Below are 20,954 nucleotides of genomic sequence, written 5' to 3'. Positions count from 1 at the left end.
AAACTTTTTTCACGAAATTCTCCAATATCTCTGTGTTCTGATAGCCCCGAGAAGAGTTCTAACTTTTATCATAATGGATCGAATCGCTAAAGTGAAAGACGAAAGTGTTATATCAGTCAAAGTTCGAAAATTTTTAGGAAAATTTTTTTGGCGAATTTCTCCAATATCTCTGTGTTCTGATAGCCCCGAGAAGAGTTATAACATTTATCATAATGGATCGAATGGCTAAAGTAAAAGACGACAGTGTTATATCAGTCAAAGTCCAAAATTTTTTAATAAATTTGGTTTTTTTGCGAATTTCACCAATATCTCTGTGTTCTGATAGCCCAAAGAAGAGATGTAACTTTTATCATGATGTATCGAATTGCTGAACTGAAAAAGGAAAGACTTATATCAGGCAAATTTCGAAATTTTTGAGAAAAATTTTTTTCGCGAATTTCTCCAATATCTCTGTGTTCTTATAGCCCCGAGAAGAGTTCTAACTTTTATCATAGTGGATCGAATCGCTAAAGTGAAAGACGAAAGAGTTATATCAGTCAAAGTTCGAAAATTTAGAGGAAAATTTTTTTTGCGAATTTCTTCAATATCTCTGTGTTCTGATAGCCCCGAGAAGAGTTATAACATTTATCATAATGGATCGAATCGCTAAAGTAAAAGACGAAAGCCTTATATCAGTCAAAGTTCGAAATTTTTGAGTAAAATTGGTTTTTTTCCGAATTTCTTCAATATCTCTGTGTCCTGATAGCCCTAAGAAGAGATATAACTTTTATCATGATGTATCGAATCGCTGAACTGAAAAAGGGAAGCCTTATATCAGGCAAATTTCGACATATTTGAGTAAAATTTTTTTTGCGAAATTCTCCAATATCTCTGTGTTCTGATAGCCCCGAGAAGAGTTCTAACTTTTATCATAATGGATCGAATCGCTAAAGTGAAAGACGAAAGTGTTATATCAGTCAAAGTTCGAAAATTTTGAGGAAAATTTTTTTGGCGAATTTCTCCAATATCTCTGTGTTCTGATAGCCCCGAGAAGAGTTATAACATTTATCATAATGGATCGAATCGATAAAGTAAAAGACGAAAGTGTTATATCAGTCAAAGTTCGAAATGTTTTAGTAAATTTGGTTTTTTTGCGTATTTCTCCAATATCTCTGTGTTCTGATAGCCCCGAGAAAAGTTCTAACTTTTATCATAATGGATCGAATCGCTAAAGTAAAAGACGCAAACGTTATATCAGTCAAAGTTCGAAATGTTTTAGAAAAATTGGTTTTTATGCGTATTTCTCCAATATCTCTGTGTTCTGATAGCCCACAGAAGAGATATAACTTTTATCATGATGTATCGAATCGCTGAACTGAAATAGGAAAGACTTATATCAGGCAAATTTCGACATTTTTGTGTAAAATTTTTTTTGCGAATTTCTCCAATATCTCTGTGTTCTGATAGCCCCGAGAAGAGTTATAACATTTATCATAATGGATCGAATGGCTAAAGTAAAAGACGACAGTGTTATATCAGTCAAAGTCCAAAATTTTTTAATAAATTTGGTTTTTTTGCGAATTTCACCAATATCTCTGTGTTCTGATAGCCCACAGAAGAGATATAACTTTTATCATGATGTATCGAATTGCTGAACTGAAAAAGGAAAGACTTATATCAGGCAAATTTCGAAATTTTTGAGAAAAATTTTTTTCGCGAATTTCTCCAATATCTCTGTGTTCTTATAGCCCCGAGAAGAGTTCTAACTTTTATCATAGTGGATCGAATCGCTAAAGTGAAAGACGAAAGTGTTATATCAGTCAAAGTTCGAAAACTTTGAGGAAAATTTTTTTTGCGAATTTCTCCAATATCTCTGTGTTCTGAAAGCCCCGAGAAAAGTTCTAACTTTTATCATAATGGATCGAATCGCTAAAGTAAAAGACGAAAGCGTTATATCAGTCAAAGTTCGAAATGTTTTAGAAAAATTGGTTTTTTTGCGTATTTCTCCAATATCTTTGTGATCTGATAGCCCACAGAAGAGATATAACATTTATCATGATGTATCGAATCGCTGAACTGAAATAGGAAAGACTTATATCAGGCAAATTTCGACATTTTTGTGTAAAATTCTTTTTGCGAATATCTCCAATATCTCTGTGTTCTGATAGCCCCGAGAAAAGTTCTAACTTTTATCATAATGGATGGAATCGTTAAAGTAAAAGACGAAAGATTTATAACAGTCAAAGTTCGAAATTTTTGAGTAAAATTGGTTTTTTTCCGAATTTCTTCAATATCTCTGTGTCCTGATAGCCCTAAGAAGAGATTTAACTTTTATCATGATGTATCGATTCGCTGAACTGAAAAAGGAAAGACTTATATCAGGCAAATTACGAAATTTTTGAGTAAAATTTTTTGTGCGAATTTCTCCAATAACTCTGTGTTCTGATAGCCCCGAGAAGATGTCTACCTTTTATCATAATGGATCGAATCGCTATAGTGAAATACGAAAGAGTTATATCAGTCAAAGTTCGAAATATTTGGGTAAAATTGGTTTTTTTGCGAATTTCTCCAATATCTCGGTGTTCTGATAGCCCACAGAAGAGATACAACTTTTATCATGATGTATCGAATCGCTGAACTGAAAAAGGAAAGACTTATATCAGGCAAATTTCGAAAGTTTTGAGAAAAATTTTTTTTGCGAATTTCTCCAATATCTCTATGTTCTGATAGCCCCGAGAAGATTTCTATCTTATATCATAATGGATCGAATCGCGAAAGTGAAAGACGAAAGTGTTATATCAGTCAAAGTTCGAAATTTTTGGAAATTTGGTTTTTTTCCGAATTTCTTCAATATCTCTGTGTTCTGATAGCCCGCAGAAGAGATATACATTTTATCATGATGTATCGAATCGCTGAACTGAAAAAGGAAAGACTTATATCAGTCAAATTTCGAAATTTTTGAGAAAAATTTTTTTCGCGAAATTCTCCAATATCTCTGTGTTCTGATAGCCCCGAGAAGAGTTCTAACTTTTATCATAATGGATCGAATCGCTAAAGTGAAAGACGAAAGTGTTATATCAGTCAAAGTTCGAAATGTTTTAGAAAAATTGGTTTTTATGCGTATTTCTCCAACATCTCTGTGTTCTGATAGCCCACAGAAGAGATATAACTTTTATCATGATGTATCGAATCGCTGAACTGAAATAGGAAAGACTTATATCAGGCAAATTTCGACATCTTTGTGTAAAATTTTTTTTGCGAATTTCTCCAATCTCTCTGTGTTCTGAAAGCCCCGAGAAGAGTTCTAACTTTTATCATAGTGGATCGAATCGCTAAAGTGAAAGACGAAAGAGTTATATCAGTCAAAGTTCGAAAATTTAGAGGAAAATTTTTTTTGCGAATTTCTTCAATATCTCTGTGTTCTGATAGCCCCTAGAAGAGTTATAACATTTATCATAATGGATCGAATCGCTAAAGTAAAAGACGAAAGCCTTATATCAGTCAAAGTTCGAAATTTTTGAGTAAAATTGGTTTTTTTCCGAATTACTTCAATATCTCTGTGTCCTGATAGCCCTAAGAAGAGATATAATATTTATCATGATGTATCGAGTCGCTGAACTGAAAAAGGGAAGCCTTATATCAGTCAAAATTCAACATATTTGAGTAAAATTTTTTTTGCGAAATTCTCCAATATCTCTGTGTTCTGATAGCCCCGAGAAGAGTTCTAATATTTATCATAATGGATCAAATCGCTAAAGTAAAAGACGAAAGCCTTATATCAGTCAAAGTTCGAAATTTTTGAGTAAAATTGGTTTTTTTCCGAATATCTTCAATATCTCTGTGTCCTGATAGCCCTAAGAAGAGATATAACTTTTATCATGATGTATCGAATCGCTGAACTGAAAAAGGGAAGCCTTATATCAGGCAAATTTCGACATATTTGAGTAAAATTTTTTTTGCGAAAGTCTCCAATATCTCTGTGTTCTGATAGCCCCGAGAAGAGTTCTATCTTTTATCATAATGGATCGAATCGCGAAAGTGAAAGACGAAAGTGTTATATCAGTCAAAGTGCGAAATTTTTTGGAAATTTGGTTTTTTTCCGAATTTCTTCAATATCTCTGTGTTCTGATAGCCGACAGAAGAGATATACATTTTATCATGATGTATCGAATCGCTGAACTGAAAAAGGAAAGACTTATATCAGTCAAATTTCGAAATTTTTGAGAAAAATTTTTTTCGCGAAATTCTCCAATATCTCTGTGTTCTGATAGCCCCGAGAAGAGTTCTAACTTTTATCATAATGGATCGAATCGCTAAAGTGAAAGACGAAAGTGTTATATCAGTCAAAGTTCGAAAATTTTGAGGAAAATTTTTTTGGCGAATTTCTCCAATATCACTGTGTTCTGATAGCCCCGAGAAGAGTTATTACATTTATCATAATGGATTGAATCGATAAAGTAAAAGACGAAAGTGTTGTATCAGTCAAAGTTCGAAATGTTTTAGTAAAATTGGTTTTTTTGCGTATTTCTCCAATATCTCTGTGTTCTGATAGCCCCGAGAAAAGTTCTAACTTTTATCATAATGTATCGAATCGCTAAAGTAAAAGACGAAAGCGTTATATCAGTCAAAGTTCGAAATGATTTAGAAAAATTGGTTTTTATGCGTATTTCTCCAACATCTCTGTGTTCTGATAGCCCACAGAAGAGATATAACTTTTATCATGATGTATCGAATCGCTGACCTGAAATTGGAAAGGCATATATCAGGCAAATTTCGACATTTTTGTTTAAAACTTTTTTTGCGAATTTCTCCAATATCTCTGTGTTCTGATAGCCCCGAGAAGAGTTCTAACTTTTATCATAATGGATCGAATCGCTAAAGTAAAAGACGAAAGTGTTATATCAGTCAAAGTTCGAAATGTTTTAGTAAAATTTGTTTTTTTGCGTATTTCTCCAATATCTCTGTGTTCTGATAGCCTCGAAAAGAGTTATAACATTTATCATAATGGATCGAATCGCTTAAGTAAAAGACGAAAGAGTTATATCAGTCAAAGTTCGAAATGTTTTAGTAAAATTGGTTTTTTTGCGAATTTCTCCAATATCTATGTGTTCTGATAGCCCACAGAAGAGATATAACTTTTATCATGATGTATCGCATCGGTGAACTGAAAAAGGAAAGACTTATATCAAGCAAATTTCGAAATTTTTGAGTAAAATTTTATTTGCGAATTTCTCCAATATCTCTGTGTTCTGATAGCCCCGAGATGAGTTCTAACTTTTATCATAATGGATAGAATCGCTAAAGTGAAAGACAAAAGAGTTATATCAGTCAAAGTCCGAAAATTTTGAGGAACATTTTTTTGAGAATTTCTCCAATATCTCTGTGTTCTGATAGCCCTGAGAAGAGTTATAACATTTATCATAATGGATCGAATTGCTAAAGTAAAAGACGAAAGCCTTATATCAGTCAAAGTTCGAAATTTTTGAGTTAAATTGGTTTTTTTCCGAATTTCTTCAATATCTCTGTGTCCTGATAGCCCTAAGAAGAGATATAACTTTTATTATGATGTATCGAATCGCTGAACTGAAAAAGGGAAGCCTTATATCAGGCAAATTACGACATATTTGAGTAAAATTTTTTTTGCGAAATTCTCCAATATCTCTGTGTTCTGATAGCCCCGAGAAGAGTTATAACATTTATCATAATGGATCGAATCGATAAAGTAAAAGACGAAAGTGTTATATCAGTCAAAGTTCGAAATGTTTTAGTAAATTTGGTTTTTTTGCGTATTTCTCCAATATCTCTGTGTTCTGATAGCCCCGAGAAAAGTTCTAACTTTTATCATAATGGATCGAATCGCTAAAGTAAAAGACGCAAACGTTATATCAGTCAAAGTTCGAAATGTTTTAGAAAAATTGGTTTTTATGCGTATTTCTCCAATATCTCTGTGTTCTGATAGCCCACAGAAGAGATATAACTTTTATCATGATGTATCGAATCGCTGAACTGAAATAGGAAAGACTTATATCAGGCAAATTTCGACATTTTTGTGTAAAATTTTTTTTGCGAATTTCTCCAATATCTTTGTGTTCTGAAAGCCCCGAGAAAAGTTCTAACTTTTATCATAATGGATCGAATCGCTAAAGTGAAAGACGAAAGAGTTATATCAGTCAAAGTTCGAAAATTTAGAGGAAAATTTTTTTTGCGAATTTCTTCAATATCTCTGTGTTCTGATAGCCCCGAGAAGAGTTATAACATTTATCATAATGGATCGAATCGCTAAAGTAAAAGACGAAAGCCTTATATCAGTCAAAGTTCGAAATTTTTGAGTAAAATTGTTTTTTTTCCGAATTTCTTCAATATCTCTGTGTCCTGATAGCCCTAAGAAGAGATATAATATTTATCATGATGTATCGAATCGCTGAACTGAAAAAGGGAAGCCTTATATCAGGCAAATTTCAACATATTTGAGTAAAATTTTTTTTGCGAAATTCTCCAATATCTCTGTGTTCTGATAGCCCCGAGAAGAGTTATAACATTTATCATAATGGATCGAATCGCTAAAGTAAAAGACGAAAGCCTTATATCAGTCAAAGTTCGAAATTTTTGAGTAAAATTGGTTTTTTTCCGAATTTCTTCAATATCTCTGTGTCCTGATAGCCCTAAGAAGAGATATAACTTTTATCATGATGTATCGAATCGCTGAACTGAAAAAGGGAAGCCTTATATCAGGCAAATTTCGACATATTTGAATAAAATTTTTTTTGCGAAAGTCTCCAATGTCTCTGTGTTCTGATAGCCCCGAGAAAAGTTCTAACTTTTATCATAATGGATCGAATCGCTAAAGTAAAAGACGCAAACGTTACGAGGTGTGTTCAAAAAGTATCGCGAATTTTGTGTTTTTTCAAAAGTTATTTATTTATTCATGAATATCTATTTTGTCCCCTTCAAAGTAATCCCCATGAGATATTATACACTTGTGCCAACGGTTTTTCCAATCTTCGAAGCACTTCAAAAAATCATTTTTTTTTTATCTTGTTCAGCTCCTCCTTCGATGCCGTCTTTATCTCGTCAAGCGTAGCGTAACGTCGTCCTTTCATGGGCCTCTTCAGTTTAGGGAACAAGAAAAAGTCACAGGGGGCCAGATCTGGGGAATACGGTGGCTGCGGCGTCATTAGTGTGTTGTTTTTGGCCAAAAAGTCGCGCACAAGCAACGATGTGTGAGCAGGGGCGTTATCGTGGTGCAAAAGCCAATTTTTGTTCTTCCACAAATCCGGGCGTTTCTGGCGGATTGCTTCGCGCAAATTGCGCATAACTTGCAGGTAATATTCCTTATTGACCGTTCTACCCTGTGGCAAGAACTCATGATGCACCACGCCCCTGCAATCGAAGAAAACTGTCAGCAAAACTTTCACATTCGACCGAACTTGGCGCGCTTATTTCGGTCTTGGTTCGTGCGGCAGCTTCCATTGAGATGATTGAGCTTTGGTTTCCACGTCATAACCATAAACCCACGATTCGTCACCAGTTATGACCCTCTGGAGCAAATTTGGGTCGTCGCGGACAGAGTCCAACATCTCATTAGCAATGTTCATGCGATGCTGTTTTTGGTCGCAATTGAGCAATTTTGGTACGAATTTCGCGGCGACCCGTCTCATGCCCAAATCATTGATAAAAATCGAATGGCACGAGCCAATCGATATGTTTAGGTCCTCAGCAACTTCTCTAACGGTGATTCGACGATTGGCCAATACCATTTTCTCCACTTCATTAATTTTTTCGTCTGTTGTTGAAGTGCTCGGGCGTCCGGCACGCTCTTCGTCGTTCACATCTTCTCGGCCTTCTGAGAACATTTTGTACCACCGATAAACGTTGCTTCGGTCCAAGGTAGCTTCTCCGTATGCCACAGTCAACATTCGGAATGCATCCGCGCACTTAATTTCGTTTTTCACACAAAATTTGATACAGGTTCTTTGATCCATTTTTTTGAATAGGTAAAAATCGAAGACGATCCAAAACACGTGCAAGCAAAGCAGCTGTCAACAATTAAGTGAACATTCAAAATGGCCGAGCTTGTCGGCATAAGTGAGAGACATGAGTACCAACATAACGCCACAAAAAGATCGAAATTCGAATATACGTAACCCGCGAAAATTCAAAATTCGCGATACTTTTTGAACACACCTCGTATACTGTGATATGGCTACGAAAGAGTCCGTATTAGGATTCGAATTCTCCGGGAGAGACGCTGACGGTCGTCGCGTGATGGGCATAGTTGAAGCTAAAGGATTAGCCACCACTGTGGTAGCGGATATAAATTTTCTTTGGGAGGTACCCGACAAGTGGACCTTGGAACAAGCAGCAACGATCCCGATTGCTTACGCAACTAGTTATGCTCTATTTGTACGGGGTCGATTAGAACCAGGCGAAAGCGTATTAATCCACTCTGGTACAGGCGGTGTCGGTCAAGCAGCGATTTCCATTGCTTTGCATACTGGTTGTAACGTCTTCACTACCGTGGGTACGCCAGAAAAAAGAGAATATCTCAAAAAAGTTTTCCCGCAGTCAAACGACAGGCACATCGGCAATTCTCGAGACACTAATTTTGAACAGTTGATACGCGTTGAGACACAAGGACGTGGAGTCGACGTCGTACTGAATTCACTTGCAGAAGAAAAATTGAAAGCCGGCATTCGGTGCCTCGCGTACAATGGCCGTTTTGTTGAAATCGGCAAGTATGATTTGTCGAATGACAGCCGTATAGGAATGTCAATGTTTTTGAAAAATACATCTTTCCATGGTGTACTGTTGGATATATTATTCGGAGAAGATGTTGACGAAAAAAAAGAACGATAAAAAAGGAACTGGTAAAACTCGTTTCGGAGAGAATCAAGAATGGCGCGGTACGTCCGCTCCAAGCAACGATCTTTTCAGATCAACAGCTTGAGGAGGGATTCAGATTCATGGCGACGGGCAATCACATTGGCAAAGTGCTACTGAAAATCCGTGATGAAGAACCGAAGAAGCGCGTACCAATGCCGAAGACAGTAACCGCAATTCGGCGTACTTATTTAAATCCGGAAAAATCATACGTCTTAGTCGGCGGTCTCGGTGGTTTCGGCCTGGAACTGGCCGACTGGCTGATCAGCCGCGGCGCCAAATTCATCGTTCTCGTATCGCGCTCAGGCATACGCACCGGTTATCAAGACTTACAGGTGCGTCGCTGGCGCGAAAACGGCAAAATAATCGTCATTTTTACGGAGAATGTTACGACATTATCCGGTACTCAACACTTAATTGAAGAAAGCAACCGGTTGGCTCCTATTGGGGGCATATTCAATTTGGCAGCCGTCCTACGTGACGCTCTCATCGAAAACCTGGAAGAAGCCGATTTCAAAACGGTTATTTTACCAAAAATCAACGTTACAAGAAATTTAGACGCGGTATCGAGAAAGCTCTGCCTATCGCTAGATTATTTTGTGGTATTTTCGTCTCTATCGAGCGGTCGCGGCAATAAGGGTCAAACCAACTACGGTTTTGCAAACTCGGCCATGGAGAGAATAATGGAAGAGAGGCAGGCTAATGGCTTACCTGGTCTCGCCATCCAATGGGGTGCCATCGGAGACGTTGGCTTAATCATGGGTAATATACTAATATATGAAATAGTTTGAGAAAATAGAAATCTTTTCTTCTTTAATCAAATTCTTGAATAAATCGTTTTTAAACCTTTCCAGTTTGCCTTTCTTTTGCATTTGTTAATTCAATCATCTTTATTTTATGTTTTTTGCAAAAAGTATAATTTATAAAATAATAATGAAGCGATACCTAATGCACATTTTATATTACGTTGTTCTACATTTATTGATTTTAAATAACACAATTTCTCTTACATTTTTACTTTTTCAGAAATGATGGGAGGTAACGTCGCCGAGGTGAGCGGTAGTATACATCAACGAATATCGAGTTGTCTCGCAACGATGGATATATTCCTTCAACAACCGTATCCGGTGCTGGCTTCTTCGGTATTAGCTGAAAAATATAAATCCGACAATGGCAACAAGACCAATCTCATCGCAACCGTTACTAATATCTTAGGCATTAAAGATGTTGATTCGATTAATCCCAATAATACCTTGGCCGACTTGGGAATGGATTCGTTAATGGACACGGAGATAAAACAGACTCTTGAAAGAAATTACGATATCGTATTATCGGCGCAAAAGATTCGTGCCTTAACCATCGGTACACTGCAAAAATTATCTAATTGATAGCAATAGTTTAGAGTAGTAATATGCAGCATATCAATTAGATAATTCTTGCAATGTATCAAATATTAGTTACATATAGATAGTTAGTAATAGTTAGTTAGTATATTTATTACTATCAATTAATTAGATGTACTAAAACAATATAGAAATGTTATAATCCATTACATTATTAATAAAAAATGTTAACACATTATTTTAATGTTTACATATTATTTTCCCGACATTTTCTTTTTATCAACTTTCTTTTGTAAATATTATATAACGGCAATATACAATTTCGATATTGATACCCGACATATTACTTTTTTCGATTTCAATACGGATGTAATAACAAAAATCTATGGAAAATGTACTGGTTCAGTATTAATATTCGACATATTTTTTTGCCTATTTTTGTATGACATGTTACTGAAAATCTTACCGGTAATATGCTGAATCAGTACTACTATTCTGTACTAATCTACATAATAGGCTAGTACAATACCATTAATTTTTTTATGTTGTTCCAATACAAGGCCAGTACTGAAATATGAATCTCATTTTTTGGTGCAGAATCGCTATCTCGTCAGTATTCAATACTGATTCAATGTATTTTATTTTACTTGGGTATATAACATAATTAGCATAAAGTTAGAAAATATTTATCAAATTTTAAGGTTCCTGAGTACTCGCCTCGGCTATATTGAAGTCGTGACGTCAGAAGCAAGAAATTGCGTGAAATGACACGTAATTTTGTCAAACATGCTATTTCTAAGTAAAGCAAATTTAGATAAAACAGACTAATCAGATGGTCTTAAAACACTTTTAAATATCGGTCACGACTGTCCTTTTTTCTGCCTAGCAATTATCTTGAACTTTATTCCGTAAAGATATGGCTTAAAATGTTTCACGGCCCATACAATTGCTGACAACTCTTTTTCAGTCGTACTCTGTTATATAACTATAACTTTTTTCAGCGCGCGATGATACGCGGCTGACATACGCGATTGGGCGATCCTGACCTACCGCAAACCACCGACGAGAGACTATTAAAGACCGTCAACCCTGGGTAAATTTTCGGGGCCGTCACTGGGGCCCCAAGAGCCCGGCGGTAATTGAAGAGCGATGACGTTATCGACTATATGATTGTTAATCATTGAACTATACTCTAACTGGAATGGGCACTGCCATATAACATCCGTAAGCGGAAATCGTGATAGAAATAGCATGATGCGAGGGGCCACCTCTCTTTTTCTAAGCGTCCTCTGCGCATGCGTTAGCATTCACCTTACATTTCTACTCAAAAGTTAAATTTCTTCTTTGTTTTCATGTTGATACAGCATGTAACGGAATTCGTGGAAACGAGGAAGAAATTAACTTTTACTTAAAAAGTTACTTAAATACTTAAAAAAATACAATTTTGCTTTTGTTTTATTTATGTATGTCACTAAAGGCGCTCGTTTATCTATTCTTATGTGCCGGTACTGCAAAACTTTCTAACGTGACTGTACTGATAAAGAGAGGTGGCCCTTCGAAATGGCTCTCTCTCGTCACGTTTTCTGGCGGCTAGTGCCCATTCCAGTTAGAGTATAGTTCAATGTTGTTAATATAAATATTTGAGTAATACATTATTAAAATCTTAATTTTTTTATTATACAAATACTTCATAAGCAAGTATGCATATATATTTAATAACATCATTGTATATTGCTTATAATTGTAATTCTTTTTGATCAGTTATTATCTCTGTCGATAATCAAACTTGGATGTTAACATCAAAACTGCAATTTTTAATCAAAATCGGGAATTTTCGGGTTATAAATATATAAGCATATCTATGAAATTTCAGGATAACAATAAATTATAAAATTAGTACTGTATTGTCAGTTTATCATTAAAAATTTAACAAGACTACTACGGCGCGACAGCGTAATCCGACGCGTTTGTCGTCACTATGACTTAGCTGTGTAGCTGTTCGAGAAAAAAAAAATGAAAATCTTACGTTTCATAAGTTCGTTACTTATTCTTTTCGCATATTCTATTATACTAGAACAATACAAGCGCGCGCTACGCCAGCGCCATTTATTTAATTTCATATTTACATATATCTAAATATAAATAATAAAAATTTCAAAAATCAATTATACATTTTTAATTAAAAATAATAGAGTTCACGATGACAAATGACAGATCATGTTCTTGATGACAAATTATAAATAAATAAAAATAAAATATGATTGATTTATTACTAAATGTTTATAAAATTATCATTAATAAGTAGTACATTAATATCATATTTTTGTAATTGATACTCATATGTATAACTTTTTTATGTTCTTTATATAACCAAAATTTATACGAAACTTAAAATTTAAATATGTTATAATTATTTATTTTATAATTATTTAATACAATGCTACACAACTGACCATTTTTTTATAATAATCCTAATGATTTTTTAAAATATTATTTACAAACTTTACGAAATATATGTTAACACCAAATTGCTTATTTCGATCTGAAAGAAGCCTGAAAGCGGCCATCCTGGTCTTTTTCGACCATTAACGTTACCAACGTCTATTTTTGCGTATGAAACTATAAATCATATCAATTTTGCGAAACTGTTGATAAAAAATGTTATTGGCAGTGTTGTAAAATTGACGTGATTTATTGTTGTTATGTTATTAATTAAATCTCATTGTGTTACTTCACATATATAACTTTTGCCGTGGCAGTCTCAAAGAAATAAAACGATGCTTCCAAGATTATTGTCAATATTGGATGATTCCAAATTTAAAGAGACAAGCGAATGGGAACACATTACGAGATGCATTGTCGAACCGTTGAATTATTATCCTTTTTTACGCATGTCTTATAAGTCCGCGATGTTACTTATCATAAATCCACTGGTTGTAAACATGCCGCGTTTATGCGCATCTCTTAGCTATTCAGACTGGATCGTTTATAAGATATGGAAGTAAGTTTTTATTACATTACGCAAATTGTTCAGCATGAAAAAGAACAATTTAACTAGATAATAATGGAACAATATATGTCATTTCAGATTTATATTACGATTTATATTATATTATTATGCTTTGAAATTATCGAGCATAAGATTACTTTTTACATAAAATATTACTGAGTTCACTGAATCAAATGGTAAAACGTAGCTCGGAAAAAGAAGCGAAACTTTAAATGCAATCTAAGAAACAAACGGCGGATTTTTCTATAATATTTTAATGATAACATAATAAACTTTTTTTTGAGTTTTTAAACACATATTGTAAATCGATCATGTCGAGAAAACAATGGTACATGACAGGAATGAACAAATATTGAAGAAAAGTAATGTTTTTGTAATATTTTAATGGTCACTGCAATAAATTTTAAATCTATTTAAAATATTCTAAAAAAGCTCATTTCTACAAAAATACATTGCTGTAATCGAAAGATTTGCGTTTATATAATCCTTCCTGTCACTCAGCTGCTGAACACTCCTTTATTGGAACGTAAAAAAATTGAAATTGTTTGGTTTCAAACAACGCAATTTCCATCAATCTATAAATTCTGTCGTTATAGATCGAAAATAATTTTACGATCGATCGGTTGTTTTTCAACGAGGATTTGAACGTGCAACGAATAATTAGCAATTTAAAAAATCATTTTGTAGACGAACGATACGAGAATGTGAGCGTTACATTTACTAAAAAATATATCCTTTACGTAACAAAGATAATTTCTAATTTTTTGTTATTTTTAATTTTAATGTGCCGTGTGTAATACGAAAAACATTTGAAGAACACGTAAATATACAGGCTGTTCTGCAACAGGTGAAAAAGATGAATGATTCTAAGAGATGATAAAATAAAAAAATCAAAAATAATAAAATTGCTATTAAGACCTTGTATTTTAATTATAAAAGTTTAAATATTCATTATGTAAAAAGTTTCTAATCACGTAAATATTTAGATATTACAATTAAAAAACACAATTTTTAATCAAAATTGCGTTTGTATTTGATTTTCGTCTTATTTTCCCATCTAAAATTGTTCCTTAAATTTTCTTTCATCTTTTTGTCCACTCTGTATATGAAAAAATATGTAAAGATTAAAATACCAAATATCAAAGCGCATGGCACACGTCAATTTACACAGAGAATTCTCTACTGAAATTCGACGCAAGTTCTAGATCATCTAAAGCGGATTTTAAATCGTCGAAGGCGTCTCGAATTGATGGCATAAATTCGTCACGGACTGTTCGTGAAGTTCGTCCGCTCGATGATATTTTGTTCGCGTGACGTTTGACGAGATAATCGCAGCTGCGACGAGACGTAATGATTGAAATAGCGCGACGTGACAACACGAAGACATCGTCCTCGAGATAATATTGTGCGGGAGGCGGTGGCAGGCTGCTAGACAGGGGGTGGGTCATGCACGCTGCTGTGAGCCGCTTCTGGTCGCGTGGACTCGCGCATGTTCGCGGATCGAGGTTGTCGACATCGGTCAAGAAGACCACGACCGAGCTGGACGCGGCGGTGGCGGCGGAGGTCACGAGCATTGCGGAGTGCAAAACGTCTTTAAAAGTTAGTCACTCTGTTAGTCACTCGAGAAAAAGTGTGAAGATTTTTCTCTTTCCACTGCGCAGGAAAATGCAAAAATCTTCTTTCGCGCGATATACAAAAACAACGTGCTATGCATCTCTTTGTTAAATGTTCTCAGCGAATTACAGCTTCTTAGAATATCTAAAGATCTGTTCTTTGTAGCTTTTCATAACATATTATCCTTTTTATATTTAAATTGAAATATATATCAGACGTTGGGGCAAAAAAAAAGATAAAAAATGAGAACAAAAATTCTGCTACGAGAACCAACCTTGTGATATATTCTATTGCTGAATGAAGCTTTCTTTTCGCGCATAAATATAACGTGCGGATAGATATTTTTGATCATGGAGCTTTAGAAATTGGACGATTGAAATCACGTGTACATATACATGTTAAATTGGAACAAAAGCTCGTAGCGTTTTTTAAAATAAAATTTAAAGATAATTTAGATATTTGTATACACACTGAGAAAAAAGTTCCGACTAAATTTTTCAAATCAATAAAATTCTTTCAATTCAAATATTTATGTACTTGACTTAAGTACATAAAATATTCGAGCTTCAGTTTTCAGTATTTATATATTTAACTTAAATACTGGAACTAAAGAAATTTAGTCAAGTTAACAATTTCATTTTCTTAGTGCAGACTTATTATAACCACATATGTATCGCTACGAACTTTCGTTCCAACTCAATACTTAAGCGAAACTATTATTTAGAATCAATCTTTCGCAGGAGAAAAAAGTTGTACCGAAGCTACAAATTGTACGCGTATATCGATGGAATCCGGAAACGCCAAACGTAAAGCCATATATGCAGCAATTCAGCGTGGATTTGAACAAGTGCGGCACGATGGTGCTGGATGTGTTGACGTGTATCAAAGCGCAGCACGATCCGACGTTGTCCTTCCGGAGATCCTGTCGCGAGGGCATCTGCGGATGTTGCGCGATGAATATAAACGGCGTGAACACCTTGGCTTGTATAACGTAACTCGTTCTACCATACAATTTCCAATGCCAGTAAACCAGACGACAGGAATATCGAGTTCTTTGGATTTGATCCTTGAAAACTTTGATAGAACTTAGTTCCGATGTTTACGATTTTGAATATATATAAAGTAACTTTAATGTTTCGGATGCTTAGGATACTTGGAGCTTTGGATGTCTGGAATTTTAAATGGTCGCGTTAATTTTACATTTTATATTCGCGCTTGCAATTACTTTTCTGATCTTATATTATAGGGATATAACTTACTCTCAAAATAAACCTCATTTCAAGTCGCGCTTAATGTTGTCGGAAACTGCTTGAAATCTCCAGAAAGATAAAAGAATCTCCGCAACCGCTGATCATCTATCCTCTACCGCACACGTACGTGATTCGCGACTTGATACCGGACATGGGGCAGTTCCTGGAACAATTCCGGAAAATCGATCCATATTTAAAGCGACCAGCTGAGGACGACTTCCTCGGTTATCGGCAAATTCTGCAAAGCTCAAGGGATAGAAGCAAACTTGACGGTTTGTACGAGTGTATAATGTGCGCATGTTGCACATACTCGTGTCCTCCTTACTGGTGGCTCGGCGACAAGTACTTAGGGCCTGCAGTGTTACTGCAGGTAACGACTTGACATTTTTCTATGATAAACAAAACGAAGATGCGTCATCATTTTGCATCTGTTCGCTTACATCGCTAGGCATACAGGTGGGTGATAGATTCGCGAGATATGGCACATGAGGAGCGACTAGCGAAGCTGCGAGATTTCTATTCAGTTTATCGATGTCACACTATCTTTAATTGCACCAAGACGTGTCCAAAGGTAAGTCTTAAACGACGTTATTGTCACGCTTTTCTTCTGCGATACAAAAAGATTTTAGTTCACTGTAAAAAAAAAGCAGATAAATATCCATATTTTAATTTTACGCGATATTACTTGTCCGATAGGGTCTAAATCCGGGAAAAGCAATAGCGCAATTAAAACGTCTACTGGCCGGACTTACGAAGAAAGAGAAACCAGACCTTGAAACACCACTTCCGAATCCCTGCAATGGTGAAGAGCAATATTTATGCAGAAAGGAATAAAAAAAATATATATATTAATGACAAAACAACACAATTCGCGAAATGTTCTTTATTGTATAGAACCCATTACTTTGAATAAAAAACTTTGTATAATTATATACTATGACGATTTTGTTATCATATAACAGGTGATAAACTTGTAAGATAATATAAATTAAGCCTACATTTTGCACGCGTTTGGCAATAAACGTAAGGCAGTCTTAATCTCCTTTTATTAGCATTGCTATGTTTATCAAACATCAATTCACAGATTAGTGATCATCATTTCCTAATCAAAGATCATAAAAATAAATTGGTACTTGATATTGATTAACAATCTTCGCAGTGCGCGTTACTTACTTTATATAGTATAGTAATAAGAATTCTATGTTGTGAGTTAAATCACAAATTTATACTCATTAAATTGAGATGTCAAGAAGTAAAAAAAGTATCACGTGGAGTATTTATATCCTATCACAAAGTATATATCTTATCATTTATATTCTCATGATTTTTTTATACCTGAATTAATATATAAATTGCTATTATAATTAAATTTGCAATTATAATTGCAATTATAATCAAATGGAACAAATGTAATTAAATGTTTAAATGTTATTAAACGTTGTACTATATTTGTACTTTCTATTTGTACATAGGAAACAGTCTTTACAAACTTAATAAGATTCTCCGCATTTAAATCTGTATCAAAAATCTATTCAAAGACCGTATTTTACATGGAAATTAGTCTATGCAATAAAGTGGTAATGTATCCACGTATCACAACGTAAATGAGACGATAAGACAACTCAAAAGGACACTAGATATTCCTTTATCGCTTACTCGCGGAATGACATTTATTTTGTACTTTACTCTGCTCAAAGTATGATTTTTTTCTCAAACCGCAGTTCGCGGACGTTTGTTGTAAGTATTTAGAGGCACATTCTCATTGTTTTCTTTGCCTGATATCAGTCTATAAACTTCTCGTCGCATAGGAATGTCTCTTAACCATGGATCCAGCAAGATATATGACATTGTTATACGTTCCTTCGGATTTACCGTCATCATACGTTTAATCTAGAACAAGATATTTCATTAACGTAAAGTGAATCATAGTTAAGTACGGGCGTTGCAATTTTACCGCATCGTACCAATTTCATCGCATCTTGCGATACGTTTTGAAAATGTGCGCGTCGAAATTCGTACTTTCCCCCTATGATTTGTTCTACTAGAGTATTATTGTTAAAGGGAGCCAAGCCACTTAAACAAATGTATAATATCACTCCTAAGCTCCACACATCAACCTGAAAGAATTCCAATAAAATAAAACCAATTTTTCATAATTATTTCTCAGGATTGCAGGATAGTTCAATAGATAAAGCAATTGTTCACAAAGCAAAAGATCCAGGTTCGATTCTAAGTCCTGCAATCTTACATAACCAACAGTGAAAAAAATATTATTCCAAGATTATTGTTCCGCTACTGTCGAGAATTATAAGTTTACAAACATAAAAAAAGCCAAATCAGAACCAGTATAATGTTTAATGTAATGTTTAAAATCTAATGTTTTATAAATTTTCAACTGCATATAGAGATTTATCTCAGCTTTGTTCTATCTGGTACAACATAGATAAATTATTATGTGTTTCGATTTTAAATAAGAAAATAAAATTGACTTTGGCCGTGTCCTTTATAAGTGTAATTTTTTATTAAAACATGTAAAATACATACTTGATTTGTGTAAGAACTGCGTCCATGGGTTGACAGAATCTCAGGAGCAACATACATTGGAGTCCCACAGAATGTCTTCATCATAGTTTGGGTATCCACGAATTTTGACATTCCAAAATCAGATACTTTGACTAAAGGATAGTCCGAATTATCCTTTAATAATATATTCTCTGGCTGTAAAAATTCTTTATTTATTAAATATTTCCATTAAATTATATATCCACGTAGAATGTTCAGCCAATTTAAATTATACCTTCAAGTCTCTGTGTGTAATACCTTCCTTGTGAAGATAACTGACGGCAAGTACAACTTGATAGAATATCAATTTTGCACACGGTTCAGGCAATATACCTCTATTTTTTATTCTATCAAAGAGCTCGCCACCTTCCATTAGCTCGAGAATGATGTACATGGCTTCAGATGTATCATGAATGTCCACCAAATCAATTATACAGGGCTGAAACAAAAATACAAAACTATTATCATTGATGTTCAAACTACAGCAATACAAGAAAGATGCTGCAATGCATGTCGGAACTTACATGCTTCAACTTCCTTAATATTTCAACTTCATTCCTGACATTCGCTACGCTATTGAAAATGTTTCCAGTCCCTGTACTAAAATTATTCTTTTGTATAATTTTGAGAGCAAAAGCTTGAGAACCATCCTTTTTAAACAGCAATCTCACTTCGCCGCACGCGCCAGCTCCTAGTCTGCGGCCAATTGCATATTTCTGTTTTAATTCCAATGGCAACTCCAAAGGAATCTCGTGAACATTTGTGCTCACAAACACATAACCTGCAATTTAAAAGATTAATTTCTATCATATCTATATGGTAATTTGCATCAAGCTTTGATATAAAACACAAGTACATCTGAAGCCTTTCGTGGCTAAAGCTATCCTGGAATTATTTTCAATGATGACACGTTTTCCCAGACCAACCAAGTCATCGTCAACAAAAGTCCCATTATGACTCAAATCTTGCAGATATACCACAGTCTCATTGGCGCTGTTAATACGTTCCCTGTATATGCGAAAGTGCGTCTTGCTGATCACACCCAGTTTTCTCGGGTGCAACTCCTTTATAGTCAAACAAATGTCGCAGTCTGGGGAACGACCCAAGGTGTAACTAGTGTCTTTCATATCTAAAAGAGTTCGTCAAACAAGAAAATCAAATTACTCGCCTATAACTTCATTTTTCATTTAAATTATTTTTAAACGTATGTACTTCAAGTGCGTTGGTTCTATCTGCGCGAAAGATGTGTTCTTACCCAGGCTTTGCAGAAATGCCTGAAGAGGACACAATCTTCCCCAAACAGACAGCGTCGGTTGCTGGCTCGACACCCCCTGGGATTGTGTCAGAGTATCCACGTTCTGTGTGTCGGGCAGACTAGCAGAGAACTGCTCCTGAGATGATGACGCCATTTCTCCACTTTGTCGCGAGATCAAAAGTTAGACAAAGATTTTGACAAAGAGCGTTTCGAGAACTACAGGAGGACGAGACCCAAGCGATGGCGTCGATAGCGATGCTAGCCCATTCCTGATCGCCGACTAGCGAGAAGGTTGACGGTTGATGGAGCGTTCGAAACCACGACAGTGAAGTTTCCCCAGTGGGGAAACTTACTCGCCAGTATTCGTGGATGATTTTATAATATCGAACGAAAGATGAAACGGGCGTGAAGTCCCAGAAAGGTCCCGGCTAACCGATGGTACGACGCAATAACCACGCGAATAACAAAGCAAACAAAGCCAAACAAAGCATGTGAACCACGTGGTTCACCTGCCGCGCGTGCTCACATTCTCGATTCTTCAATCAATAAAAGGTTGCAACAGGTTGCTACACTTTCTTAGAACGAAGAAAAATTTTAATAATGCAAACCACCACCTCTGAATGCAAATGATATAGTGAGTTAGAATAGCTGTCAAAATAATACGAACATGAATTATAAAAGATAAAACGGAGAAATGCATTCCAAAAATCATCAAAAAAAAAAAGTGTTGCACTCTAGTTGCAACCCTTTATCGACCAATTTGTACACTTTGTTCACGTCGATAAGCGAACGATCAATATTATCGACCGTAGATATTGTACAATCTCTACTATACCATTAATTACAAGCAACATTTTTTAAAATTCGTAGTCTAGGCTTATGTTAATTCTTCATTAATACTATACTAATATTACTTTTTATTAACATTCTAATTTTATATTATCAATATTATAATTATAATGTTAATATTATGATTATTAATTTTATTAATATTAATAAAAGGTACTTTTATATTCATTTGATTAAACTCACGTTAATTCTTCTTTTGACACGCAGAGAAT

General features: G+C 34.8%; 4 protein-coding genes across 4 annotated transcripts in view; 3 read left to right on the top strand and 1 right to left on the bottom strand.

Moving 5' to 3' along the window:
* Positions 1-20,954, top strand: part of LOC120356861 — a 78,936-nt gene that overhangs the window by 25,588 nt on the left and 32,394 nt on the right. The window lies entirely within an intron of this gene.
* On the top strand, positions 8,183-10,303 carry LOC113006211 (fatty acid synthase-like). The gene is given in 3 exon segments (XM_039456279.1): positions 8,183-8,826; positions 8,829-9,621; positions 9,886-10,303. Coding segments are annotated over 3 exon segments (1,737 nt in total). The 5' UTR covers positions 8,183-8,244; the 3' UTR covers positions 10,248-10,303.
* Positions 14,388-17,006, top strand: LOC120359296 (succinate dehydrogenase [ubiquinone] iron-sulfur subunit-like). The gene is made up of 5 exons (XM_039456291.1): positions 14,388-14,811; positions 15,567-15,817; positions 16,149-16,446; positions 16,525-16,647; positions 16,773-17,006. Exons 1-5 carry the CDS (start codon positions 14,659-14,661, stop codon positions 16,908-16,910), a joined length of 963 nt encoding a protein of 320 aa, XP_039312225.1. The 5' UTR covers positions 14,388-14,658; the 3' UTR covers positions 16,911-17,006.
* Positions 17,452-20,567, bottom strand: LOC120359293 (serine/threonine-protein kinase Chk2-like). The gene is made up of 7 exons (XM_039456281.1): positions 19,894-20,567; positions 19,495-19,767; positions 19,163-19,419; positions 18,874-19,077; positions 18,621-18,794; positions 18,041-18,193; positions 17,452-17,966 (listed from the first exon to the last, which is right to left on the bottom strand). Exons 1-7 carry the CDS (start codon positions 20,045-20,047, stop codon positions 17,787-17,789), a joined length of 1,395 nt encoding a protein of 464 aa, XP_039312215.1. The 5' UTR covers positions 20,048-20,567; the 3' UTR covers positions 17,452-17,786.

This window comes from Solenopsis invicta, chromosome 12 (genome assembly GCF_016802725.1).
Source record: "Solenopsis invicta isolate M01_SB chromosome 12, UNIL_Sinv_3.0, whole genome shotgun sequence".
NCBI lineage: Eukaryota > Metazoa > Arthropoda > Insecta > Hymenoptera > Formicidae > Solenopsis > Solenopsis invicta.
Note: the sequence above shows the minus strand (reverse complement) of the source record. Positions and strands in the feature narration are given on the sequence as shown.

Excerpts from the sequence above, each read along its gene's own strand:
- LOC120359296 (XM_039456291.1), top strand. The coding sequence starts at position 14,659 with ATGCACGCTGCTGTGAGCCGCTTCTGGTCGCGTGGACTCGCGCATGTT. Across the intron at positions 14,812-15,566 it reads AGTGCAAAACGTCTTTAAAA|GAGAAAAAAGTTGTACCGAA; the intron begins GTTAGTCACTCT and ends AATCTTTCGCAG. Across the intron at positions 16,447-16,524 it reads GGCCTGCAGTGTTACTGCAG|GCATACAGGTGGGTGATAGA; the intron begins GTAACGACTTGA and ends TTACATCGCTAG.
- LOC120359293 (XM_039456281.1), bottom strand. The coding sequence starts at position 20,047 with ATGGCGTCATCATCTCAGGAGCAGTTCTCTGCTAGTCTGCCCGACACA. Across the intron at positions 19,420-19,494 it reads AGCCACGAAAGGCTTCAGAT|GTTATGTGTTTGTGAGCACA; the intron begins GTACTTGTGTTT and ends TTTAAATTGCAG. Across the intron at positions 19,078-19,162 it reads TATTAAGGAAGTTGAAGCAT|CCCTGTATAATTGATTTGGT; the intron begins GTAAGTTCCGAC and ends TTTTTGTTTCAG.